This window comes from Myotis myotis, unplaced genomic scaffold (assembly GCF_014108235.1).
Source record: "Myotis myotis isolate mMyoMyo1 unplaced genomic scaffold, mMyoMyo1.p scaffold_m19_p_6, whole genome shotgun sequence".
In the NCBI taxonomy this organism is placed as follows: Eukaryota; Metazoa; Chordata; class Mammalia; order Chiroptera; family Vespertilionidae; genus Myotis; species Myotis myotis.
Window position 1 is genome coordinate 7,261,202 of NW_023416368.1, and position 27,551 is coordinate 7,288,752.

General features: G+C 39.2%; 1 protein-coding gene across 3 annotated transcripts; it reads right to left on the reverse strand.

Moving 5' to 3' along the window:
• Positions 1–1,581: 1,581 nt before the first annotated feature.
• Positions 1,582–23,814, reverse strand: SPDL1 (spindle apparatus coiled-coil protein 1). 3 transcript variants are annotated; one of them, XM_036314994.1, is made up of 12 exons: positions 23,679–23,814; positions 19,186–19,364; positions 16,298–16,474; positions 13,807–14,001; positions 13,091–13,240; positions 12,896–12,994; positions 12,708–12,818; positions 10,672–10,812; positions 8,369–8,472; positions 7,637–7,824; positions 4,004–4,334; positions 2,011–2,158 (listed from the first exon to the last, which is right to left on the reverse strand). In XM_036314994.1, the coding sequence occupies exons 2-12, from the start codon at positions 19,342–19,344 to the stop codon at positions 2,011–2,013; spliced, it is 1,803 nt and encodes a 600-aa protein (XP_036170887.1). In that variant the 5' UTR covers positions 19,345–19,364; positions 23,679–23,814. The 3 variants fall into 3 exon arrangements, with proteins under 3 accessions (XP_036170888.1, XP_036170887.1, XP_036170890.1); XM_036314995.1 differs by lacking the exon at positions 23,679–23,814 and having other exon boundaries at positions 1,582–2,158; positions 19,186–19,344; XM_036314997.1 differs by lacking the exon at positions 23,679–23,814 and having other exon boundaries at positions 2,019–2,153; positions 19,186–19,344.
• Between the last annotated feature and the right edge of the window lie 3,737 nt (positions 23,815–27,551).

A 27,551-nucleotide genomic window follows, 5' to 3' on the forward strand; every position in this document is an offset into this window, starting at 1 on the left:
TAAGTCCAATGTCTGGCAGAGTTTATTTTTTCTTATTTTTGGATCATACTTTGTTTCTTGCCTTGTAATAGTTGTTGAAAATTGGACATTTTGAGAATTATCATGTGCCAACTCTAGAAATCAGATTTCTCCCCTCACCAAAGATTATTGTTGCTGATTGTAGTTGTTGCTGTAATGCTATTCTCTCCACGCCTTGGGAAACCTCTGGAGGAATCTAAGCTGAAAGATTTTGAAAAAAAGTAAAAAGCCGCCAGGCAGTTTGTTTCCTTCTCAGTCCCTTTAGCACTTTGGATATTCTATTACAACTTCTACCACTCTTTTAACTTTTTCACCACCCACTAACACCTGTGCCCTTGGACAGGTAACTTAACCACTTGGAGGCCTTGGTTTCCTCATCTGTAAAATGAGAATAAGTTAAATATAATATCCAGCTCACAAAGATGAGGTTAAATGTGGCAATACATAAAAGGGCTTAAAACAGTGCTTGGCACATTAGGTGATCCAAATGTTAGATATAACTATTAATACTAGTAATATCATTTCTACCATTACTCATTTATGTGGGTCTACTACACTGAGAGCTATGAAGGATTATTTTTGCACTCCTAACTCATAGTAAAAACTCAATGTTGGAAGAAATTGATCTACATTCTATAATATGCAATGAATAAGCTATTCATTTATTTTTCTCAGTTTAAAATAGTTTTCTAGTGCCTTCAGCTACTTCTTTTGGCAAGAGATGTTATTTAATGTGCAATATCTAATTTCCTGAGGGTATGCTTTTTGCAATAAATTAAGTTTATTTGATTTATTTAGAAGAGGCAATTTCCTTTTACCTAATACATTTCAATAGACTTACCTAACTAACCTACTGTGATAGTTAATTGTAGGTCACCTTGGTTGGGCTGTATGTGGTTAAGCATTATTCTGGATGTTTCTGTGAGAGTGTTTTTAGGTGAGATTAACATTTAAAATTGTGGACTTTGAGTAAAGCAGATTTCCCTTCATAACATGGGTGAGCCTATGCCTGTGATGAGCTGAAACCCTAGATAGAACAAAGACTGACCTGTAGAATTCTGTAGCAGACAGTTTCCAAACTTAAACTGTGACATTGGTTCTTCTGTGCGTCTCTACCCTGACACCTTTTGAACTGCTGATTTTAGACTTGCCAACCTCCATAAGCACGGAAGCCAATTCCTTAAAATAAATCTCTGCCTCTTTCTATATAGTATAGACCAGCAATTTTCAATCGGTGTGCCATAGCAGATACTCTGGTGTGCTGCAAGACTTTATAAAACATGCAATACCTGACTACTTAGGGGCACTGACCTCTTTTCCCTTAGATTGTCAAATAAAATAATGACCACAGTCAACACAACAATAGCTATCTGATGTGAATGAATCAAAATTATACTCCCCTCTTTTTGTTAGATCAGCAAAAAATATATTTTTTGGTGTGCCACAGAATTTTATTAGTCTGTGTGTGTCATGAGATGAAAAAGGTTGAAAATCACTGATACAGAGTAATACACCCACCTACAGTATATATGAAATTAAGTCATAGACCAGTCTATAATCATATAAAGGGGAAAAAATTTTTATTTAGAAAGTTTAGAGTTAAAAATACAAAGATGAACATAGGTACTTTAAACACTGACAAAATCCAGTTACAATATAATATATGGCTCTGATAGTATGTGTTAATATTACTTAAAAATCCATATACAATGCAACAAATAGATTTATAACAACACCTTCCTTCATTTAATAGTTTATTCACACAGGAGCTCCAGGAAGGACCATCACTTAAAGAAATCTCCTGGTTGGAATCACAACCAAATTTAGAACATTTGGTCAAAACAGTATGAACATGCCAGGTCCTGGCACAGTGAGTAGAAAGAAATAACCAACAAGGTGGCATGCTTCAGATGAAGACAATCTTAATTTGAAGACAACCTCCACAGCAACCTTTTGGGCAAGTGTTATTTTACTCTTCTTAAAGATCAGTCTTCACTGCTGAGCGCACTGAGTTTCTGGAGTTGATTTAGAGGACACGTATAGAACAGGGTGTGATTTCTTACAAGTTTTCTTTTCCAATTTTCTTGCAGTTTCTTTTTCTTCTTTAACTTCTGTTTGAAGCTTTGATTCAGCAGCTAACCTACAGGCATTAAAGCACCCATTCTGAATTCAAGTGTGGTTAAGAAAAAGAAAGAAGGGAGAATTCTCTAGTATAATGGGCCTCTAATAAGATATGGTGATTTTTTTATTTATATAAGGAAAAACATTATAGTTGACTCTAATACCATTAAGAAAACTAAGTCACTGACTCTCTAAAAGAATCTTTTTATGTCAATAGACTGCCTTTTTTAAATGTCTAAAGAAATATCTTTAAGGCGGATAAAAAGTCATGGCAAAGCCTAAATTAAAGAACTAAAATATAATGAGGGTGCCTATCATAATAAGCACACCTAGTGAAAAGGTTTACAATGCTGTAGCACTCGTTTAATGTTAACGTAATATATAAAAAGCAAAATGCCTAAGTAAAAATAACACAAGATCCTGGGCTGCATAAATAGATGTGTATTTGTCTCATAAAAGAAATCAAATTGAGTTTCAACTAGCAGAATAATAATTTAAGAAAAAATAAACAATGACGAGGTATTTCTCTTTCACTTACGTTCTTACCTTTTGACCTCTATTACTTTAATTTTTTTTTAAGGCTAAGGCTCTTAAAACATGAGTTTCTAAAGTTATACATGTCTAGACATTTTCTATTTTAGTAAAAATTCAAATATTCAGAAATATTTGAATAGAAGCTTTGAAGTTTTGATATAAAACAAAAATGAACTTACTTTTGCCCTGGCCAGTTTGGCTCAATGGATAGAGTGTAGGCCTATGGACTGAAGAGACCCAGGTTTGATTCTAGTCAAGGGTACATGCCCAAGTTGCAGGCTTGATCCCCAGTATGGGGCATGTAGGAGGCAACTGATCAATGATTCTCTCTCATCATTGACGTTTCTATCTCTCTCTCCCTCTCCCTTTGTCTCTGAAATCAATAAAAAGATATATATATTTTTTAAAATGAACTTACCTTTGATATTTAAAAAGGTCAAAGCCCATACTTAAAGGCTTCGGATAAATCATTTTAAAAATCAATTAAAAATTTTATTGAAGTTTTCCAAAAGGCTGAAATTTCTTAGACCATTCGAAAGACATTTTAGGAGGTAAGTTGATTTTTCTTTAATCACCACTTTTTTTTTTTCTTTTCTTTTAATATACTAGAGGCCCGGTGCACAAAATTCATGCACAGGTAGGGTCCCTAGGCCTGGCCAGCGATCAGGGATGATCAAGGCCTTCCTTCCCCTGGCTGCTGGCTGCCGCTCCCTGGTGGTCGGCACATGTCATAGTGAGCAGTTGAACTCCTAGTGGGTCAAACTCCCCAGGGGACAATTTGCATATTAGCCTTTGATTTTTTTGATATAGGATTTTTATTGATTTCAGAGAGGAAAGGAGAGGGAGAGAGATATAGAAACATCAATGTTGAGAGAGAATCATTGATCAGCAGCCTCCTGCATGCCTGCTACTGGGGATGGAGCCAGCAACTCAGGCATGTGCTGTGACCAGGAATTGAACCAAGACCTCCTGGTTTGTAAGTTAATGCTCAACCACTGAGCAACACCTGGCTGGCCTAGTTCCTATTGAACCAGGAAAACAGTAACTGTACACTTATCCAAACCAACAAAATGTTCAGAGGTATTAAACTGTGATAATTGTTTCATGAAACAGAAAAGTGTAACTTAAAAACATAATTTCCTTATTCAGAAGTCCTTTCCCCTAGCAATCATTGGTCTTTCTTAATGTTTTAAAAATGTTGAAAGTAGAGAGAAGAAATTATACTGCATGTAACACTAAGAAAATAGATGAAGAAACAGCACAGTTCATGCAGTCATAGAGAAGAGATGGAGAGAAGTGCTGGTTGCCTTGAATAAGAGAGGACACTGACCTGCGAGAGTCAGGGGAGTTTCCACTTCTTTCACTCATGGCTGGAACTTCTACAAGTTTCACACATTTCTTTTCCTTCGTTGGCTGAATATTCACAGTCAGGTTTTTGTGAGGAGAGAGAGTAATTCCTGGTATGTTTATAGCAACTGTCTTTTCTAACTGTAAGTTGTTATCTTTTAAGTTGCTAGTACAGGACTGTGCCTCCTCTTTCTGAGATGGTGATCCAGAAACTTCTTCCCCAACAGCACCGTTAGAACATACGTTGTTAGGGGTGGTTATATCCACAGGCAGTACCTCACGCCTCTTTTTGAGTACAGGCACTTCAATTTTCTCTGAGAATAAAATCATTAAAAATATATCCAGTTAATAAATCAAGGACACAATCCACATAAAGAGGTAGAACTAGTTATATAGTTTTCCTTCCCCCATTCTTTTAAAACCCACTCATTGCCTTAGTAAATATTTTGTTTCTTTTATCTTTCTTTGTCATGGACTCCATTAATTTTGTCTTTTAAAGGTCATCTGCCTGCCTGTCACTTTCTTCGGGAACTCAATATATCTGCCTCTAGGAATGAGCACTTCAATGTTCTTTTCTGGTGTTACAGGTCAGATTCTCTGAATATGATAACTTGTACCTATTAGCCTCCCCTACAAAATATATTCAAAACCTGAGTTCTTCTACAATGGATACCTCCCTAGTTCAAACCATATTATTAGATCTCACTACAGACTACAATGGCCTTCTAGCTCCACTGCTTAACATTAACACCACTCCATTCCCTATGCAGCTCCACATCCAGTCACTGAATTAAATGCTCTAATACACCTTCCCTGTCCTCATACCAACATGTCTTAAATTTTCAAAATAAAAATTTTAGTGAAGTTGGAGAAACCACAGTCTAGTGTGGGTGGTGTTCCTGCTCTATATGGACATTATAGAATCACTACAGGCCCGGTGCACAAAATTCATGCAGGGTGGCAGGGGCAGGGGGGGTTCCTCAGCCCGGCCTGCAACCTCTCCAATCCAGGGCCCCTTGGCGGATGTACAACTGCCTCTCGCAATCTGGGACCATCGGCTCCTAACTGCTCGCCTGCCTGATCGCCCCAACTGCTCCCCTATCAGCCTGATCACCCCTAAATGCCTCTGCCTTGTCCTACACCTGGGACCCAGGATTCCCTCCTCCGGCTGGTTGCTGGCATCCAGGACCCGAGCATCCCTCCCTCTGGCCGGCCACAGGCACCCAGGACCTGGGCTGGCTTCACCTGGGTCAGCCGCAGCTGAAGGGAACTGTGGGCAGGTGGCTTTAACTGGGCTGCAGTCGCAGGCGCCTGGGACCACAGGGTGTGTGGCTTGTCCCTCTCCCGGCTGCACCCTGGCTGGTCCCCATTCCTCTCTTGCGAGCTCATTTGTGCCTGGCTGGTTCCCATTCCTCTCTCCCCAGTGTTGAGTGGCTGAGCAGTTCCAGCACGAGGGCATGAGGGCGTGACGACCACTTGCATATTAGCTTTTTATTATATAGGATTATTTTCCCTTTCTCTTTCACTGCTCCTTTAAAATCCACATCATCTAGGTTCACTATACTGCCTCAAGTCTCTTTGCTATGTTCATTCAATTCAGCAACCTTTGAAATTGAAAATGGATTAATTCTTAATCAGGATAGCCTATGAGAATTAGGGAAAGAGAAGCCTTTTTAACTAAAAACACCTTACTACTGCTGACAGCTTTCCCATTATTGTTGAGAATAACTCCAGTCATTGAAACAGTAATGAAAATAGAATGTTAGGCATATGAACAGTGTAGGCACAAAAACTGCTGAAAAATCTATAACCTAAAACAAGTAATAACACTTTTTTTTGTATAAGAACCATCACATTCTTAGACTTATTTACTTTGGGCCTTTTATATCTTAACTAGCAGCCCAGTGACGAATTCATGCACCTTGAAAGGAACTGTGGGCTGCGAGGCTGCGGTAGGCAAAGGGGCAGGTCTTGGCCCATCCTCCATGCCCCTGCCCAGCCCTGGTCCCATCTGCTGGCAGCCCCGCTCCCGCCACCACCGCTCACACCCACTGATGGCGCAGAGCGATTGGGGCCAGCACCAGCAGCTGCGAGTGGGGCTGGCGCCGTCAGGGGTCTGAGCAGCAGCTGCCGCTCCAATTACCCCTTAGGAGCAGTGGCAGGTGGAGAAGCCCTCAAGGGCGATCAGGGCCAGCAGCTGCCACTCACACCCACTGATGGCACTGAGTGATCGGGACCAACGCCAGGCATGGGCAGTGGATGCAAACGGCGGCTCCAGTGCCAGCAGCAGGTGGGAGTGGGGTCAGCGCCGGCAGCAGGTGTGAGCACGGGGCGGGACTGTGGCACAAGGGAGCAAATAATTTTCAGTAACCCGGATGACAGAGACCAGCACCCCACCTTGGTCTGGCGCCCCCACTCACCTGCTCCACTATCCCCCAATGGCCTACGCCCGCCATGTTCCGCACATGTCCCCTGGTGATCAGCGCACATCATAGCGACCGATTGTTGGGGTTGTTCCACTGTTCAGTCTATTTGCATATTAGCCTTTTATTATATAGGACTAGAGGCCCAGTGCACAAATTCGTGCACCAGTGGGGTCCCTCGGCCTGGCCTGCAGGATAGGGCCGAAACCGGCTCTCTGACATTCCCCGAGAGGTCCCAGATTGTGAAAGGGCACAGGCCAGGCTGAGGGACCCCATCGGTACACGACTGGGGCCGAGGAGGGACACAGGAGGTTGGCCAGCTGGGGAGGGACCACAGGAGGGCTCCAGGGCGTGCCCAGCCCATCTCGCTCAGTCCCAATTGGCCGGACCCCAGCAGGAAGCTAACCTACCAGTAGGAGCATCTGCCCCCTGGTGGTCAGTGCATGTTATACCGAGCAGTTGAGAGGCCTTAGCATATTATTAGCATATTACACTTTGATTGGCTGAACAACCAACCAGTCAACCAGACCCTTAGCATATTAGGATTTTATTTATTATATAGGATTTAGGTATAGTAAAATCACTCTCTTTAAGTGTATAAAATGGGTATTTTCTATCTGAGTGATTATACTCACTAGCTGCATTCTAATATTTGGTTCTACTATTCTTCCTTAAGAACAGACTCCCCAAGATTTCGTTGGGAACACGGACCCTGAGAAAAAGACTGCATTTCTCAGCTTTACTTGTAGGCAGATGAGGCCATGACTAAATTGTGCTCAAGATGTATACTGACAAACAATGCAAATGAAGTCTAGATCCAGACTTTGGCCAGTACTGGAATGCCTCCTCCAGACTTTTATGAGGGGAAGGAATAACTACCTATCTTATTTAAGTCTCCATCATTTTAGGTTTTCTATAAACAGCATTAACTAACATAGCTCCCAAACATCAATTGCCTCAACAAAATGGAACTCTTTGGCATTACATGAGATGCTGTAATCTTAAGTGAAAAAGTCTCAAAAATAGCTATTATAGTCATGCACATTAGTACCCAGTTCTCTTTGAATTTTCCTACACATTTTGTAGCAGTACAGGTTTTACTATAAATACAATTCATCTGTAATGGGATTTGTATAAAAATGAACTGTAGAGCTTCTCATGATTAAAAGACAAAATTTATAAGCTATACATACCTTCAGGTTCATACTTTAGTTTTAACTCATCTATTTTAGCTCTCAGTTTCATATTTTCACTTTGGGAAAACTGGAGGCATCTTTCATTGGCAAAAAGTTTTCGCTCAATATCCAGAGCCCGCTGGCTCTCAAATAATGCATTCATTCGTTGTATGGACAATTCCCCTTTAGTGCTTTCATTTTCTTTGCTATATCAATAAAAAAGGGGAACCAAGGAATATTAAAATAACATAATATAAACAAGTGTAGTTGTTAGTGCAAATCTTTTATTATATATTAGAACTTAGTCAAAAAATATATTTTAAGCTTTAACAATGGCACTTTTAAATAAAGTAAAAACCCCATGCTTTCTCTAAAGAAAATGAACAAAGTGGTGAAATGTTCTTTTCACGTTTATTCATGTGTGAATAACTTCCTTTAAAATTATATATTTTCTTGAAAAATTTAGATTATAAGAACATTTTCTACGTTAAAGTTATTTTCACTTATCAATCTAAAAAGCTAAACACAAAGAAATAAAAATATTTAATTATTCATTAAAAGTATTTTTTCTTCAATAATCAGCACTAATTAAATCTTGACTAAATCTTGCTTAATGCCCAGAGATATTTTTGTTACCTTCCCTTTTTGGATTTTTTTTTTGGTAATATTAAAACAAAAATATGTAATCACTAATACTACTTATTATAAACAAGTTAAGAGTCTCCATCTTTCTATCCAACCAACACTTACTTTGAGTTGTCAAGCTTTATCTGAAGTAAATCCGTGTAATAGGTAGTATCTTTCAGAGTACCAGAGTTGTCTGAAGGCTTAGATTCCATACTTTCATATAAACTCTAAATAAAGCAACAATTCTTATTAATTAAAATAAATAATAAATTAGGTTAGCAAAATGTTTATTAATAATAATATCAGCTACCATTTATTGAATGCTTATCCCATAGCAGGCACTGTGCTAACAAGTACTATCCACTCAACTCACTTACCTTCTGAACTAGATGCAAGAATGAACATCCCTCTCATACACATAAGAGAACTGGTTTAAGATGCCACAGGCAAGTAAACTAAGAAGAATCTGAACCCAGATCTGTCTCCAAAGCCAAGGCTCCTAACCATACCTGCATCCTCTGATTTCCCTCTCCTTTTAAAATGGAAGAAATAAATACTTCTGAGTTTAATTCTGGATTTTATGACAAAGCCATAAATTAGAAAAATTTGAAAGAGTGGAGATCCTTACAATTATTTTTGGTGCCCACTCTTCTGAGATTCTGATGGAAACCCTGCAAGATTTCTCTAGGGTAAAAATATATAATATACTGCTTAAAATCTTGTGAACAATTTTAAAAATTGCAGGCTAAAACCTCCTGGTTAAAGCCATAATTTCCAAAGTATAGTGCTAAGCCTGCTCGTGGCCCACATAAACCTGACAATTGATATACTGCAAATTTAACCAAAATCGTAGTCAACAGTTCTTATAAGAGAAAAAAAAAAGGTTACATACATTTAAAATTTCATAATACACTACTGGCTACAATTTAAAATGCTCAAGAGGTTAACATTTTTAAAATCTGTCACTTATAAACTTTAATTAGTTATTCAGTTAGTGAGAAGACATTTATACTCTCACAGTTAATTTATATTTAATATAATTCTAATAACTGCTGGGGGTCCAACCCCAGCAGGTCCAAGGGTCCCCAAAGGTGTGGACGGAGTCGGCGAAGAAGGAATGACAGAGGCAGCGTTCAGTTGATCAGCAGCCTAGCCAGGATCTCCAGCCAAGTTCTGTCTAGGACAGGGTTCTCCAGCCAATTTCTGTAGCCAGGTTCTGTCCAGGATCTTTTGCCATGTTCTCTTGCTAGGTTCTGTCTCTAGGTTCTGTGTCCTGTTATCTTGTTACATCTGTATTTATACCAGTTGATTCCAATCCTATCAATCTCTATTCCAAAGGTTAGGGCGTTTCTTATCTCCATTCCAGGGAGTAAAGATTATGTAGCTTAAGTGTGATTGTTTGTAGTTAAAGTGATTAACTACCCGCCTGGCACTTAGTTAAGGGGTTTTATCCCCTCCCTAACTTCAGGGAAAAATCCCTACCTGGGGAAACAACCTTTCTCAGAGAGGTGACCTTGGTTAAAACACATAGCGCTAAGGGGAGCAAACATATTAAGAACAGTATGCTATATAAGCCAGGTCCCTTGAAACATATGCTGTGCAGATGTTTCTTTCCTGCAGCGACTGTGTCAAGCAGCAAGGATGGACCAGCTTCCAGCAAATAACAAATACCAACAAAGTTTTTTTGAAGTTACATATGATGTTCATAGAGAAAAACAATGATGCAAGAGTAGCCAAGAAAATACTGAGCTGGCCCAGACAGTGTGGCTCAGTGGTTGAGCATGTACCCAGGCAACAAGAGGTCACTGGTTTGATTCCTGGGTAGGGCACATTCCCAGGTTGTGGGCTCGATCTCCAAGTAGGGGGCATACAGGAGTCAGCCTGTTGATGTTTCGATCTCTCTGTTCCTCTCTCTTTCTTTCTTGAAAATCAATAAAAACATTTTAAAAAATGGAGCTGGACAGCAATGAAAAATAATTACTGATAACATGTAACTTGAACAAATCTCACTGACAGAATGTTGAGTTGAACAAGAGAGATATAATGAATGATGCCATTTCTCTGAAGCTCAAGACTACTTGTACATCTAACGCTGATAAATAAAAGAGACATGTTAAAACTCATTGAATTACACACTAAAGATATGGGCACTTTAAGTTAAAACTCACATAATAACAAGTATGAGGAAGGTTAGTTTACTCTGACTCTACTAAAAGAAGAAACAGTCAAAACCAGTGAAAAGCAAAAAGAAACTAGAAGGAAAAAATTAAATATTAGTCAATCTCAACTGAAACTATATGTTAATTATATAACAAAGAAACCTATTCAAGTAAAAAAGAAGTATTAAGATATTCAACCCAAAATTTAGCTGCATTTTTTTCATGCCCCACTCCCCTAGCTGCAGTTTTAAAAGGTGTTACACGTACCTTAAATTTCTCCAGATTTCTAATTTCACTTAAGAGATGTTTAATTTCACCATTCTTCTGCTCCAGCATGGCAAACAACCGTTCCTGCTGCTCAAATTCAGTTTGAGACCCTTTCATTTGTAACAATGTGGCGATTTGTAACTGGAAAAAAAAATTACCGCCCCCCATAAAACTGAGTGAGGGAGAGGAAGATTCTGATAACTATATTTTTTGTATAATTCATATTTTGTACTATATTACTTTGAACTCATTTTGGAAATTAAACTAATTAGCTATTTCTAGTCTAATAATCTAGTAACTTGGAAACATTTACACCAGTAAATTTAGTTACTTATTTTGACTACTTATGAATGATATCCAAAGTCCGTAACAATTATTTGTACTTCTGTGAGACATAATTGAACTGCATAGCTGTGTTCTGGAAGCACATCACTTAACTGGTAAATAGCCTGCACTCTCATTAGGGTCTCGTGGGGTTTCTCAAAAATTTTAATTAACTTCAATCGTATTAAGTGGGAGAAATTATTAACCTACTTACATTCATAAATGTGAGATTCAGAAAGCACAAGAATGGAAAGCAAAGGGTAAAAGGCAATCTAAGGATATTAAGGAAATATTCAATATAAATATAAATTTATTTTTTAAGAGCAGAATTAACTTATCTAATTATGACCTCACATAAACCTAGAGTTGCATAGCAATTGAAAGGAAATTAGCTAAAATCTATACCTAACATTTCTTTCTCCCTTTATATATTTCTGAAGTTCTGTAAAGTGCCAATTATTTTAAATACAATTTTGAGTAAAGTAAGCAATGATATGAGAGAGCAGGAATAGTTACAAGGAAGAGAGAAAGATGACTTGTAACATTTTAAAGAATCCACTTTTTGTTCCTGCTTCAGACTGGAGGCTAGATGCACTTAGCCTAAGAAGATCTACAATCTCAAGATAGTTTGGGATATCATTGGAATGTTGGGTGGTTAATAGCAGGAGCTCAACAAATATTGGAAGAAAAACAAAGAGCAAATGTGAGAAAATTTACAAAGAAATCAGAAAGTGGAGAGCCTCAGTAAACCAGGCAGCAGAGTCAAAAGTCTTAGAAATAAAAGCCAAGGCTGTTGTTTATTAAGTAGCACTTCCTTATTTGCCAAGCCCCATGTAAGAATTTTTCTATGCTTTCATTTAACTCCAGGACAATTCTAGGGGGCAGATTCTATCATCTCTATTTTACAGATTAGATTACTGATGCTCTGAAAAGTAAAAATACTTGACCAAGGTCACACAACTAGCAAGTGACAGAATGAGGATTCAATCCCAAGTTTTTCAAACACCAAGGTTTAATCAAGGTTTCCTATTTCATTGGTAGATCTCATTATCCTAAACAAAAGGCAGGAAGCCTTCCAGTCTTTGAATTACTATCTTAGCCGAGTTAGACATACAGATCAGGGGTCGGGACTCTAAGGCTGGTATAATACTGAAATCTTTCTAACTTCTACATGTTTTCCTGTTACCACTTATTTGCCTAATATGATGACTAACAAACCCTTAAATTTAAAAGGGCCTATATGCTTGACTTGAGGAATTGTAAGGAAAGGCAATTCAAATTTTACCCTATATATAAGCTTTTGGGGGAGAACTAAAGGATGAGAGAACTACTTTTAGTTGAAGCAGAAATCTCAGGACTATGCTAAAAAAGACACCAAACCAACAGCAAGAAATAAAATCATGTAAGTCTTCCTTTTCCACTCCACAAAGAAAGATTTATATCTCTCTGGTAAAGCTAGTGAGTAACTATTACAAAATCAAACAACCAATGGGTACTAAATATACAACTAAATCTTTACTATAGGATTTTTAAAAATATAAATGGATCTTTTGCTCAATTTAAAAAATACTGATTTTCTAAAATCATGCAGTTCTAAAAATAACTTTGTAAGTACATTCATTGAAGGAAAAGATGCTTTCTTTGATGTGTCTGTACATGTAAAGCTGATACAAAAAAGGTTTAATAAACCTTTGATGGTGATAATTCCATACCTTCATTCTTTGCATCTGTTCTCTATTAAATGCATTTTGCTTCATTAGTGACTGATACTTGACTTTCATGCTGATAAACCTTCGTTCCATTGCTGCCCTTCGATCTTCTACCTAGAAAATATTAACATGTGTAATTATGTTTGTATTAAGTGAAATGCCAATTTAATCAATGGAATGTTTGTAAGTACCTCTGCAAACAAAGAGTTGCCTTTACTACTGGGGTCCAGGGCTTGCTGGAGTGCTTGGTCTAATTGCACTTGAAGATCTTGATTTGCTACACGAGCTTTCTAAATTAAAAAGAAAACAACTTACCTAATAGAGATTAGATTAGCAAGAAAACAACTTATTATGAATTGGAAAAGATGGTACTGCAATCATAATACCTCTAAGGCATTATAATAAGAAACCGCTTCTTTCTCTCGCTCCTCTTTTTCTTCTGTAAGCCGGTCGACCTGGCGCATTAGATTAGAATTAAGAAGTTCTAGTTGTTCTAGTTTGTACTGCAGTTCATTCACTTCTTCCTTGAGGGTGGTCTATTCAATAGGAATTGAAAAAGAGGAAACTCTTGAATAATCTTTTATTTAGCAGCCACTCAGTTTATCTATCAGCAATGATTTACACCTAAAACTAAAGAACTAGTTAAAGGTTTTATAACGTGCATAACAAAATAATAAATTTTTCAGCAGAGAACAAAAAAAGGCTCCAGAGACTGTCTTTCTTTCCTATGAATTTAAGGCTTTAATTTTTAATTATCCTTAGCCTGCAATGAAAAAACTACGTTCATATGCATATTAACTTCCACGGGACCAACATTTCATATTGGGGTTTTTTTAAATGATACAAACTAGGATCAGAGTAAATGTCTCTAAATTCTTCCAGAGGTTTCATTAATAAAGTCTGCCTTACATAATCACTTAATGTAAAGCTTTCTTATGCATGAACTAATCTCCCTAAAAACTCTGTAAAACACTTCTTTAGTTAGATAAAAGGCCAAAAAATAATTCAGCCTTAAAACTAGCTCAGAAGGATTATAAAAACATGTAAAATATGTGCAAAAAAGGGGAAGAAAACCTGAGAACATATGTGCCATAAAAATTACCTTCATACTTTCCATTTCTGTCAGTTCAATTTGAAGAGCCAGCACCTCTGAAGACATGCTTTCATGCACACGTTCAGACATTACCCGCATTTCCTCTGATTTACAAGAGAGGAGTTCCTTCTGATGATCTACTTTGTGCTTCAGCTGCTTTTCACTAAGCCTAGCTTCATCTAATTCCGCTTTTAGTTTCTCTAGCTGAAGTTAAAAAAAAAAATCAAAAACAATCTCAATCAAAAGGTAAATGAAGATCATCAGAACATACCACTGCAGTACAAATTGTCCTTGTACTTGCAGGATAACTACTTTGGAAGACAGTCGACCTAAACAGAACTATTTAATAACTTTCTAAAATGTCACATAGTTCCAAATCTTGAAGGACTAAGAATACATAGCTTTACAGGGAACATTTAGAGCAGAAGAGTGAAGTGTTAGGGTCAGGTCTGGTTTAACTTGTGTCAGTTTCATTCCTCGTATGTAACACTGGTAAATGATTGTACCTACCATCACAACTCTCAACTGAGATTGCATAGGTAAAACTATAGCACCATGCCTAGCATTCACTAAAGGGTTCCTGTTATCAATAAAAAGCTTTTACTTATTTTTCAGGGTTATGATTATCATCTATATTGAATTATTGTCAATAGGGTTTCAACATTCTTAGAACGTATTTTTAAAATATATTTTCTATTTAAAAAAATCACAGCCTCTTAGCTTGATTTGTTTTCCCTTTCCTACTTTCATAATGTAAAATAAAAATTTCAACTAAATGATTTATGTGAAAACATTGCCATCTTTCTGAAAAACATCACTGACTGACTCAAACTTACTGCATGAGACTGTTGAGGCTTCATATTTGGCCAAGGTTGGGCATCTTTTAAGATAGTGACATGCCTTGTTTTATAAACATACAAATAAGTCTATATAAGTAATCAGGGTAGGTCTGGATTCCTGATAGCATTGGTGCTGTGTGAAGAATGAATGGTATAAGCAGCAGTGAAAGACGCAGGATAGCATAGTAATTAGGAGAGAGATGATGGTGACCTGAACTAGAGTTGCAGTGGTATACATGGATGTTTTTTAAGTCAAACTCTTAGAACTTGTTGATAGGTTACATGTGGGAAATAAATGAAAGATCACAAATAAAGCTCCACATTTATGGCAAGTGATTTGAGAACTTCAGTAAGACTGAAAATATTTTTTGACTGATTTAGTATTTGCTCCACCAAAAAGCCATCTCTATAATTGGCCTTGCCTCAATCTCTGAATATTTTCTAGATTACTTTTTTGTTTAGGGCAGATAATGAAAAATACCGCTAAAATGAAAACAACACTCAGGAGTGGGGAGAAAAAGCACCATTATCAGTCATTGGTGTTTCAACTAAGATTAGCTCCAGGCAAGCTGGATTACTATTTGCCAGAGTGGAATGTGAGATGATTCTAAGCATTACACAAAAGTATATTTTGATAGTTATGTTTGTGTTGCATATTAGAAAAAAAACTTACCAGTTAAAACATGCCATTTTACTGATATTATTACTTTAAAATGGGAAAATATTTAAAAAGGAATTTAATGAGAAATTAAGTAATAGTATAGATAGTACACAAATAGAGAAAAATCTTAAAAGATGCCACACAAAAAACACTGAAAATTAGAAAACAGACTTCTGAGAAATCAGGACAAAAGTCACACAAGTTTTACTGGAGAGGATTTTGAAAAATATGGACTATACAAAGAGAAGCCATCATAAAAGTTCTGGATTCTTTACAAGTACCCTGAGGGCACTCTGCAGATGGGGTGTCAAAAGGGAATGGACACTCACTGAACAAGCATTTACTCTGTATTTATGCTTGGAATGGAACCAGTATTACATGCCCTTAGACTAAGTGCAGCAACACAGGCTTGGGAATCAGCTTCAGTTCAAATCTTGACTGATAATTTCTAGCTCTGTAATTTTGTCCAACTTACTCTGTAGGCTTAAACAATGGTTTTCTCAACTGTTATAGGGAGGTAATAACGGTACCCCCCTTATGAAGTCGTTATAAAAACGGAATCATATGTTAGTTTATCTTCAATAAAGAAACTATAAAGTATCAATTCTCCTGTACACACATTTATAAGAAACTGTTGTGGAATTAGAGTGTGTCACTAATTGTAGTGAAAACTAGGGGACTAGTCTTTCTGGAAGAGGGCTGCCATACTATCCACTATAAGCAAAAAGGGTCATGCTGGTCACTAAACCAAAACTCTGTAACAAATATCTAGTTACAAAAATTAAATAATTGTATTTAACTAATAGAATGTTATTTATACAAATTCCTTAGATAAAACTCTTGTTTCACAGTGTTCCCATGCCCCATATTAACAGAGAGCTCTTCTTGATCTCAGCTATTTTGCATAGATGGTACTAAGAAAAATCTTCATCACCTAAAGTTTACAGATTGCTGCATAAGCATGGAACATTTTTCTTCTGAAATACATAGATATCCAAACCTTGTTTTTTAGTTCATTCACTTCCTGTCCATGGGCTCTGCTCAGTTGTTCTTCTAATTTCTCCAGGTGTATTTTTTGATCTTGTTTAATAGCTTCACATTCAGAACTCAAACTTTCTAACATTCGACTCTTGAGCTCAACTTCTCTCTGAAGAGTGTATTTTTCTTGCTCATAATTCTGAAAGCAGATTCAATTACAATTCAATTGCATAAAAATAACAAAGCCATCTACATATAAGCAGTTCTCACCTTCAACTGTCTCATTTCTGCTTTATACACTTGCTGCTTCCTAAGCAACAACCACATGTCAAATCTGGAATAACTTTGTAGCTAATCAATCTTAAAAAATTAAAATCTCCCTAAGGAGTATTTTGAGACTATATTCAAGTACATTCTAGGGATATGGTAATTGCTTTGAAACCTTGTCAAGGAAGTAAGAAGTATACCAGGGCATATCAGTGTGTTAAGTAATCTCTGCTAGGAAAAAAAAAAATTTAATACCACTTAAGTTTCCCTTGTGAGGATTACTTGGTTTGATAATGATATGCTCTACTTGTGGCTCTGAACAAAATGAAGAAACAGTGGATTAAGGGTAAAGTGAAATACTAAGTCAGCCCTTACTTTTTAGAATGTAGTTCTCTAAGGAATGTTCACAAATGACTCTTTGAATTAATACAGTGTTGAGATGAAAGGAGTATTTAATTGGACTTTCGCTTACTGACAAGAAAGCTTAAAGATAAAAGGGCCATCAATTCAAACTTCTTCAACAAGTTTTAAAAAATAAGATTTAAAAGTTCTGGCTGGTGTGGCCATTTGGTTGGGTGTCATCCTGGGCACGGAAAGATTGCCAGTTTGATTCCCCATTAGGGCACATACTGGGGTTGCAGGTTCCACCCCTGATAGGAGACATGCAGGAGGCAGCCGATCAATGTTTCATTCTCACGTCAATGTTTCTCTCTCCCTCTCCCTTCCTCTCTCTCTAAAAATCAATAAAAGTATTTTTTAGTAAGACAAAATAAAATTAGGTTAAATAAAAAGAGAAAACTAAAAAACAAGAGTTGCTATTAGTTATTTTTACCTGCTACATTTAAAATTTGAGATCAGTTTACATGTTACCGAGCATATACTAAATAAAACTGATTTATTCCTTTTCTAATAAATGTGTGCCAAACACTGGAAACAAAACAGTGAACAAGACAGACAAAATGTCCTCTTTCATGGTGCTTTTACTCTGGAGGTAATTAGCACTACAGAGAATTAAGAGAGTGAATGATGAAAGCTTTACAATATACAGGTTGTCCCCAAAAAATGTACCAGGTATATACATTTTAACATCTCATAGCTCAATTTTTAAAACAATGTATTTTAATAAACGCTGCCTTTACAATTATTCAAAGTGTGTGTATGCATTTTGGGGGACACCCTATATAGTCAGGGAAAGGCATCTCCACTGAGGTGACATCTTACTGAAACCAGAAGGTTAAGAACTCAATCTATGCAAGTGGGGTAAGAACAACTCAGATGGAGGCAACAGTTCGTGTACAGTCCATAAGGCAGGACTAGCACAGTTAGGAACAAAGGAAAGTAGTTTGAGATAAGGTCAAAGGTTGGCAGGGCTTAGATCACACAGGGATCTGCAAACGCAGGTAAGGAGTTCAGATTCTGTTGTAAATATAATTGGAAGCCAGTGTGTTTGTAGAGGGGCTGTCACATGACCTTTTATATATTCTTCAATGACCAACTGGCTGCTAAGTAAAGAATGAGTCGTATGAACAGAAATGAGAGAATCAGGCAACCTGGTTGGAAGGCTAGTGCGATAATCTAGCCTAGGGAGAGAGGATGGTGGTCTGGACTAGAGTGGCAATAGCATAAATATATGCCGCTGAAACCGGTTTGGCTCAGTGGATAGAGCGTCGGCCTGCCGACTGAAAGGTCCCAGGTTCAATTCCGGTTAAGGGCATGTACCTGGGTTGCGGGCACATCCCCAGTAGGAGATGTGCAGGAGGCACCTGATCGATGTTTCTCTCTCATCGATGTTTCTGACTCTCTATCTCTCTCCCTTTCTCTCTGTAAAAAATCAATAAAATATATTTTAAAAAAATATATGTTTTGTAGGTCAAGTTCCTGGAACTTACTAATAGATTAAATATGAGAAAGAAGGGAAAAAAATATTGAGTAAAACTACTACATTTCTGGCTCAGGCAACTAGATGAATGTTATTACATTTACTGAATAAGTTAAGGAAAATTGCAGGAAAAACCAACTCTTCTGTTTATATTAAGTTTGAGATGCCCATTAGCAGGCAATTGAGTACACAGTCTAGACCAGGGGTCCTCAAACTATGGCCCGCGGGCCACATGCAAATACAAATATTGTATTTGTTCCCGTTTTATTTTTTTACTTCAAAATAAGATATGTGCAGTGTGCATAGGAATTTGTTCATAGTTTTTTTTTTAAACTATAGTCGGGCCCTCCAACGGTCTGAGGGACAGTGAACTGGCCCCCTGTTTAAAAAGTTTGAGGACCCCTGTTCTAGACTTTAGTGGAGAACTAAGGACTTGGTATAGTGTCATAGAGCATTTAGATGTCATCCAAAGCTATGAAACAAGCGAGGCCACCTACGAACAATACAGACAAAACAAAATCTAAAATCTAATATGTGGTGAAGAGAGCAATCATAACTTAATTTCCAAAGTCAGAACACCCTGGGTCAGAAAGAACATTAGGAATTCATTTAGTTCATTCCTCTTTACTGGGGATGGGAGTGGGTGGGAACTAGATCTAAAATCTTCAGAAAAGAATAAAAATAATATTTACAATAATTGCTAGACAGCACAAATTTTCAATAGCTAAGTACACCCTTATAAACAGAGGAGTCTAGAGTCCTACCTCAGTTATGGTCACCATTTCATTTCGACATTTATCTAATTGTGCCTGCAATTCATTCTGGCTCTCCACTAGTTGTAAACCATATTGTGCAGCTTTTAGTCGCTCTTCTTCAGCCTCTTTGAGCTTGCGTCGAAGATCTGCGATTATATCTGCCTCCATGTTTTCCTGTTTTTAGTCTACTGTAAATAGAGAAAATAAAAGTACTTAAGCTTAAACAAAATCGCCACATAATAAAAATTTAAAAATATAGTTACATATATATTTCAATACCACTGCCATATAAAAACACAGTACTAAAGATTTTCTTCCTGACTTTAAAAAAAATTATATTTTTATTGATTTCAGAGAGGAAGAGAGAGAGAAAGAGAGAGAGAGAGAGAGAAACATCATCGACAGAATCTTCAATGGCCCACCTCCTGCACACCCCACACTGGGGATCGAGCCTACAACCCAGGCATGTGACCAGGAATCGAACCACGACCTCCTGGTTCAAAGGTTGAGGCTCAATCACTGAGCCACATCGGCTGGGCTCTTCCTGACTTAAGTGGTCACATTTGCGGTCTTGTTCTAAGAATGTCTCAAGATTTTATTACCCGATTTGAGACCGAATCAAACAGAGCAAAAAATGGTGAATATATTTAATTTTGCTTCTATGAATTGCTGTATCAGGAAACTATTTAGTTGTTGTGTGCTGCTTTCTTAAATGCTAAGAAAAGGTGGGTCTCATAATTATATCTTTATACAGGCAATCAAGGTAAGAGAAGAATGAAAGAAATAAAGAAACTACTCTAATAAACATATGAAAAGGCACTGTAAGAATATCATGTTCACAATTTTTCACAACAGTGTTAACTTCCTGCACAAATCAGATTTGCCACATTAAATATGCTTTATTGAAAACAGACTCACTAGTATCTTCTTAGTTATTTGTAAGAAGGCATGCAAACAGAAACCATGTTCAGCGTAATTAAACAGCATTGCTGTCCTTTTAGATTTTCAAGCAAAAACTTAAATATATATAGAAACATCCCACTTTAACTCATCCTTACTTAACATCCTTTCCAAATTGGTGTCAGCCTCTTAGGCCAGACTCAAATTCAGCTGCCTTCAAAGAGCAACACGTCATTATTAAGGTGTTCCCTGATCTCTCCAGTCAATGTAGCCAAATATTGTTTGAATCCCTTATATGCTGGGCTCCATTCTGGACACTTCAGATACATTAGAGGTCAAATGGACAAAAAAAGTGTTTCTTTCATGAAGCTTACTTTCCAGTGGGAGAAGACAATATATCATATTATATCTGCCTTCATAGTATAATTAATTAGAACTAATTAATTATAAAAACATAGTAATTAGAAAGTAGCAATGGGGAAAAAACACAATAAGGGAATTTACAAGAGGTGGATGTGTTGTTGCTAGGATGAAAGTTGAAATAAGTATTGGAGTGGGAGGAGGCCCTCAGGTGACTTCTGAGCAAAGCGCCCTTGCGGAGAACTACCAGTTTACCTATTTAGAAAAAGAATGGTCCAGGCAGAGGGATAGCACCTAAGACGGAAGGAAGCCCAAAGAATGAACAAGATAGAGTTTAGATCAGAAGACTCAATAGCAGAAAAATAGGTAGGGTCATGCCATTGTAAGGACTTGGGTTTCTACTCTGGGTGAAATGGAGAGTCATTGAAAAGTCTGGAATAGAGATCTGATATATTTAAAAGGGTCATTTGGCTGCTATGTTGAACAGTTTGGAGGGGAGCAAGCTGGATACAGAAAGACCAGGTGAGATGAATGCTCACACCAGGGTGACCTCATAGGAGGTGAGAAATGGTCAAATTCTGCATATAGTTTGAAGGTAAAGCCAACATGATTTTCTGACAAATGAAATGTGGGATGTGGGAAAAAGAGAGAAGTCAAAAATGCCTGCAAGGCTTCTGGCCTGAGCACCTAGTAAAATATATTTGCCATCAGTTGATGCATTAAAAACTGTAAGAAAATCAGGGGCTTAAGTGTTATTTAATGAAATATGTCAAGTAAGCAGTTGCCTACATGAGTAGAAGAGGGATCTGGGCTGAAGATATAAATTTGGGTGTTATTAGCATAAATCCTTGAACCTTGATATCACCAGAGTATGAGCATAATTAAAGAGAAGAGAGCCAAGGAATAAGCCCTGGAAAGAGACAGGAAAGAAGAGAGAAAAGTATACTCAGGTATGACCAGTGAGGAAGCATAAAACCAAGATCATGTGTTGTCCTGGAAGCCAATAAACAAAAGTGTATTAAGGAGGTACATGTGACCAATTCTATCAAATGCCAAGTCAAATAAGGGAAGAACTGAGAATTGGCCAATGGATTTGAATTCACAGAGGCCATCATGACCCTAAGAGCAGTTTTGGTAGAGAGATGGGGCAAAAGCCTAACTGGAATGAGTTGGACAAAGAATGGTAGAAGAACAGGAGACAGTATGTACAGTTTTGCGGCAAAGGAGAACAGATAAATGGGGCAGGGGCTGGAGGGAAAGCAAAAATCATTTTATTTTAAAGATAAAAATTTTAAGAAAAATTTATTAAAACAAGAAATTTTAAGAAAAATTTAACAGTATGCTTCTATGCTATTTGATAGATCCAGGAGAGAAGAAAACGTGATAATACAGAAGACATGGAGAACTGCTGAAGTGATGAATAAAGAGAATGAGGTCTAATGCACAGGAACTGATTTTAGACAGAAGCATGAATATTTCATCTAAAGTATGGGAAAGCAAAGTCTATAGTTACAGATATTGATAAGTATGTACATATAATGGTGGGAGTCTGCATAAGTGCCCTTCTAACCACTTCAACTGATCTGTGAATTAGGAAGCAAGGTCATTAAGAATGTAGATAAAAGAGGAGATATAGGGGTTTAGAAGAGAAGAATAGCCTACATTTCGCAGGGCTGGCAGTTACTGCTTTGAAATGCAAGCCCTTTCCAAAGCCTGTACATGCTGGGGCCAGCTGCTAACTGTTAAAATAATTTATACTTACTGAGGATTTACCATTTGCCAGGCACAGAGCTTCAAATGCATTCTCTCATTTAATTCTCTTGAGAGTCCTGGGTTAAAATTTACCAAAGAAAAACTGGAACCAGCCAGCAATGTCCACGGAAGCCAAAACATCAGCTCTCGTTCACTCAAAGGATTTGCTGGAATTCCTATTATATGTCAAGTACTGAGCTATTGCTGAGAACACAATGGTGACCCAAAGCCGGACAAGAGCCCTATCTTTCTTAACCTTACAGTCTCTGAGCGGAAAGGCATGAAATCAAATGACTGTAGAGTTAAAACTGTGACTAAGTGCAGCAGGGAGAGCTGTAGGGTACTCTCTGAGCCTACAACACAGGGGAACTGTCCCAACCTGGGTATCGGGGGATCAGGACAAGAGAGATTTCCCTGAGGAAGTGAGTTTTCAGTAGATGAATGCGTAAGAGTTAAATATCCATCTGCAACGAGAGGCGGCCAGGGTTGAATGACAACTGCAGCTAATATGTGCCAGATAGTGTGCTTGGTGCTTTGCATACTTTATCTTATGTAATCCACCCGAAAACCCCATGAAATAAGGTAATTCCCCCATTTACACATGTGCAAACCGAGGCCCAGAAAGGTTAAGTGACTTGCGCAGAGGTTACCAGCTAGTGAGCGGCTGAGTGAGACGGGAAGGGGGTCCAGCTCCTAACGTCCTGCCCCGCAGAAGCATGGCCTGCGCAAAGCATTGAGGAGACTGGAAGCCCTGGCAATCCGGTTGCCGAGTCCTTACCCCACGTTCACTACTCACTGGCTGCATGGACCACAACATCTTATGTGATGTCTTGTCCTGTCATCCAAAAAACAAGGCCAATAACATCGACCTAACAGGGGTTTTGAGAAGGTTCAATCAGCCAATGGCTTGTGAAAAGCAGGTAGGGGAGAATCGGACACACAGCTGTCTGGGGCAGCGCTGTCCAACAGAAATAATCAGGCAAGCCACATATGGGATTTTTAATTGTCAAGCAGACACATTAAAAAAGAAAAAAAAGGTTAATACCACCGAAATTCATTTGGATAATATTTTCCTTAACCCAATACATCCCAAATATCATTTCAACATGTAATCATAACACGAAATATGATTTTATTAACGAAATATGACTTTTGTATAGTCTTCGAAATCCGCTGTATATTTCACATTTACAGCATTTCTCACCCTGGACACTGTTATCTTTCGGAGGTCCCGGCGGCCTCCCAGGCCTTCCAAGTCCAGGCAGCATCCCTGGGGGGCGGCGAGGCGGCCCAACGGAAAACTGAAACCGACTCGGAACCCGGTGGACAAGGACTCGGGGTTCCGCGGAAGAAGCCGTTCCGGCCTACGCCCTCAGCCGAGATCCAGGCCCCAGGTTTCCGAGGGCCCTCTCTTCCCCGCAGGAGCCCGTCAGCGCCGCTCCCCACCGCTCCTCGCCACACGCACTTCCCTCCAGGCCCTTTGCCCCTACCTCCAGCACCCTTCCCCAGCTGCTGCCGGCGGCGGCTCGCGGCGAGTTCGCAGCGCCCAGGCTCCTGAGGGTAAGTCTTGCCACAGAAACATCAGCCAACGCGCACACCTACCTTCCGGCTAAGCGCCACGGCTTTTTGAATGCAGTTCCCGCGAGAACGCGCACTTCTCACGGGAAGTTCAGCCCCAGCCGCGCGTCAGCTCCGCCCACTTACTGCGCCTGCGCAGGTGCTGGCGAGCGTGGAGAGCTCAGAGTCCGCGGCTCAGTCTCCTCAACTTTGCTCAGAGTTGGTTTCCCGAATGTCCACCAGGGGCCGCTTCTCGTTGCTGTGTGTTTTTTTGTTGTTTTGTTTCGTTTTCTTTTTTAAAGGCAGTACCTACTGGAGAGACAGTGCCTCTGCAAGGCGAAGCCGCGGGCAATTCTGGGGTGGGCCAGCCTCATGCCCCGCGGGTCGGCCGCATGTGCTCTGGGGGCCCTTCCTTCTGGTCCTGAGGTCCCAGGACTCTAAACCTGTAGAGCCTGCCTGAAAGCATCGTAGGACAGATCTCAGCATCTCTGTAGGACAGACAGACTGAGGGCCATTCTAAAGGCGTTCACACTTGAGCCTTCCCCGTGTGCCCGTGCGGGGCTACCGTTTGCACGGATTGGCTAAGTTAAGCCTCGTGAGGTACGTGCTATTGTCCTCCCTTTGTCGACAGAGGAACACGAGCCCCAAGAAGAGAAGTGTCTTGGCCCAGCGGTAGCATCAGAATGTGAACCAATGCAGTCGGCTGCGAGGGTCCAAGCTCTTGCGTGCGTGTTGAAAGGATGGGTTTATGTTTTGTAAATCTGATGCCTATTCATTATTCAAAAAAGTTTAATCAGAAATACGAATAGCCAACGTTTAAATGGGCACGTCTGAGTCCTAGCAGCTGCTCCATGGACCACGGGTTTGCAAATAAGAATTATATTAATTTACAAATTTTCGTAATTCATAGGATGGAGATGAAGTTTGCAGTATGTGAAACCTGGAGAGAGAGAGAGAGAGAGAGAGAGAGAGAGAGAGAGAGAGAGAGGGAGAAAGGATGAGGAGGAGAAGAAGAGAGGAGGGGAGAAGGATAGAAGAAGAGGGGAGGAGATGCTATGCTATGTGCAGGACTTCAGTGATTGTACTAATTCATGGAACAGAAGGAGAAGGATCTGACAAGAGGAACAGAAGAGCCATCTGAGAAGACATCAGAAATTGAATTGTCACAACCCCTTGTGTGATAATTTGATTCTAAATTGAATAATTATACCAGGAGGCAGTCTCAACTATTTAATAGTAGTAATGACAATGACAGCCCAGTCTGCAGTCTCTCCTGGCTCTGCTACCTATAGCACCAGTTCAACTCTTCATGAGCCCCATTGCTATACTCCTTTTCACCCTGAATAGGTAGGTACAGTCCTCGCTTAAAGGTGCACCATTCCAATATTGTGGACTTTCACTGGCTAATTTCCCAGCATCAATTCCCTCTTCCCTTTTCTGCCAAAATAATTCTTCTTCATTCCAGTTTTATTGAAGTATAATTGATAAATAGAATCCTATATAATAAAAGGCTAATATTTAAATCAACCAAACAGTGGAACAACCAGTCGCTATGATGCATACTTGCCGGGAGCCGGTCCATCCTTGCTGTTTCAAGGGACCTGGCATATATGGCATACTGTTCTTAATATGTTTGCTCACCTTCTTGGCACTATGTGTTTTAACCAAGGTCACCTCTCTGAGAAAGGTTGTTTCTCCAGGTAGGGATTTTCCCCTGAAGTTAGGGAGGGAATAAAACCCCTTAACTAAGTGCCAGGTGGGTAATTAATCACTTTAACTACGAACAATCACACTTAAGCTACATAATCTTTACTCCCTGGAATGGAGATAAGAAACGCCCTAACCTTTGGAATAGAGATTGATAGGATTGGAATCAACTGGTATAAACAAGACAACAGGACACAGAACCTAGACACAGAACCTAGAGACAGAAGAACTTCGCTGGAGAGAACATGGCAAAAGATCCTGGACAGAAACTGGCCACAGAACCTAGCGAGAGAACATGGCAAAAGATCCTGGACAGAAACTGGCCACAGAACCTGGAGACAGAACCTAGCTACAGAACCTGGATAGAACATGGCAAGAGAACCTGACTAGAACCTGGTGACTGAACCTGGCTGGAGAACCTAGACAGAACATGGCAGGAGAACCTGGATAGAACCTGGCTGGAGAACCTGGCGACAGAACTTGGCTGGAGAACCTAGACACAGAACCTGGCTGGAGAACCTAGTGAGAGAACATGGCTGGAGATCCTGAACAGAATTTCGCTGGAGATCCTGACCAGAACTTGGCTAGAGATCCTGGCTAGGCTGCTGATCAACTGAACGCTGTCTCTGTTTAATTCCTTCTTCGCCGACTCTGTCCACACCTTTGGGGACTCCTGGACCTGCTGGGGTTGGACACCAGCATCTGGCGCCCGAACAGGGACCCCTAGGTTAGCGCCCCACACTCGGGACGGATCGGACTCCACCGTAGGAAGAGGGTGGATAGTCTTCGCCGACTCCGTCCACACCTTTGGGGACCCCTGGACCTGCTGGGGTTGGACCCCAGCACACACTGATCACCAGGGGGCAGATGCCCAATGCAGAAGCTGCTCCCTGGTTGTCAGTGCGCTCCCAGAGGAGGAGTGCCACTCAGCCAGAAGCCCTGAGCTGGGCTCACAAACAGTCAGTCAGACATCCTCCGAGGGCTCCTGGACTACAAGAGGGCACAGACCTGGCTGAGGGACCCTCGCAAGTGCACAATTTTCATGCACCGGGCCTCTAGTTATATATATTTAAACTGTACAGTGTGCTGATTTGCTAGACCTGTATATTGTGAAATTATTAACACACATATTTCTTGTGCTACCTTTGAGAATGCTTACGATCTATTCATGTGTATAATACAATATTATTAAGAATCAAAAGCATACTGATTATTCTTTGGGTAATTCATCTTTCCCTCTATTTTCAGCCATATGGATTGTTTAAAATTGATCCCACCCTTCAGCTTCAGGGTATCCCATCTCTCTAGTTATAATAATTGGTTCAGAGATGTACATGTCACTGAATCCACGTCAGTGAAATAAAATGAAGTATTCACTGGGACTGCTGGAAAAATGGATTTTGTTAACCCCTTCTGTACTTAAACTTTTCACCCCAGAGTTGCCAGCTGCCATCTTGGGTCCATGAAACTTAAGACTGCTTGAAATAGAATCAAAAGCAGAGCTGATAAATAGAGAGGAAGAAAAGAGTTCTGATCATGTTGTTTGGGCCCTACATGAGGCAATTCTTGAAGCTCGAGTTATCTCTGAACCGTTTAGTTTGAACTCAAATGGATTCAATTTGAGTTTTTGTATTACTTGCAACATAAAGAATTTTAAGCAATACATTCAATAATACCCATGTCTGGTTTTTAGTGGACAGATTAACCTGTCAAGTACTTATTCTACATTTAGGATTTTATGAGGCTAACACTGAAAGTTGCTAATTTCCAGAGGTAGGATCTAGTGATGGCTCCTCTGAGAATAATGCCCTGGTTGAACCAGAAGGAAGGTTTATCCTAAATGAAGGAGCCTAACGTATATAATGAAGGAAAGTAAGGATCCAAATAGCTTGTATGTAATCCCTCTCTTGGCACCACTTCACATTCCCATTATGTCCCTGTTAAGCTGACTTCTTCAGGTGGTTTTACCACCTAAGCCATTTAGAGTTAAGACTGAACATTTATATTAGTTATGATTTTTACTTGCCAAGAATAGTATCCACTCTAGTTAGTTTGGTATATATGCATATAAAAATACTAGCATCCTAATTTTTTCAGCT

Excerpts from the sequence above, each read along its gene's own strand:
- SPDL1 (XM_036314995.1), bottom strand. The coding sequence starts at position 19,344 with ATGGAGGCAGATATAATCGCAGATCTTCGACGCAAGCTCAAAGAGGCT. Across the intron at positions 16,475-19,185 it reads AAATGGTGACCATAACTGAG|AATTATGAGCAAGAAAAATA; the intron begins GTAGGACTCTAG and ends ATCTGCTTTCAG. Across the intron at positions 13,241-13,806 it reads CAGAAATGGAAAGTATGAAG|ACCACCCTCAAGGAAGAAGT; the intron begins GTAATTTTTATG and ends CCTATTGAATAG.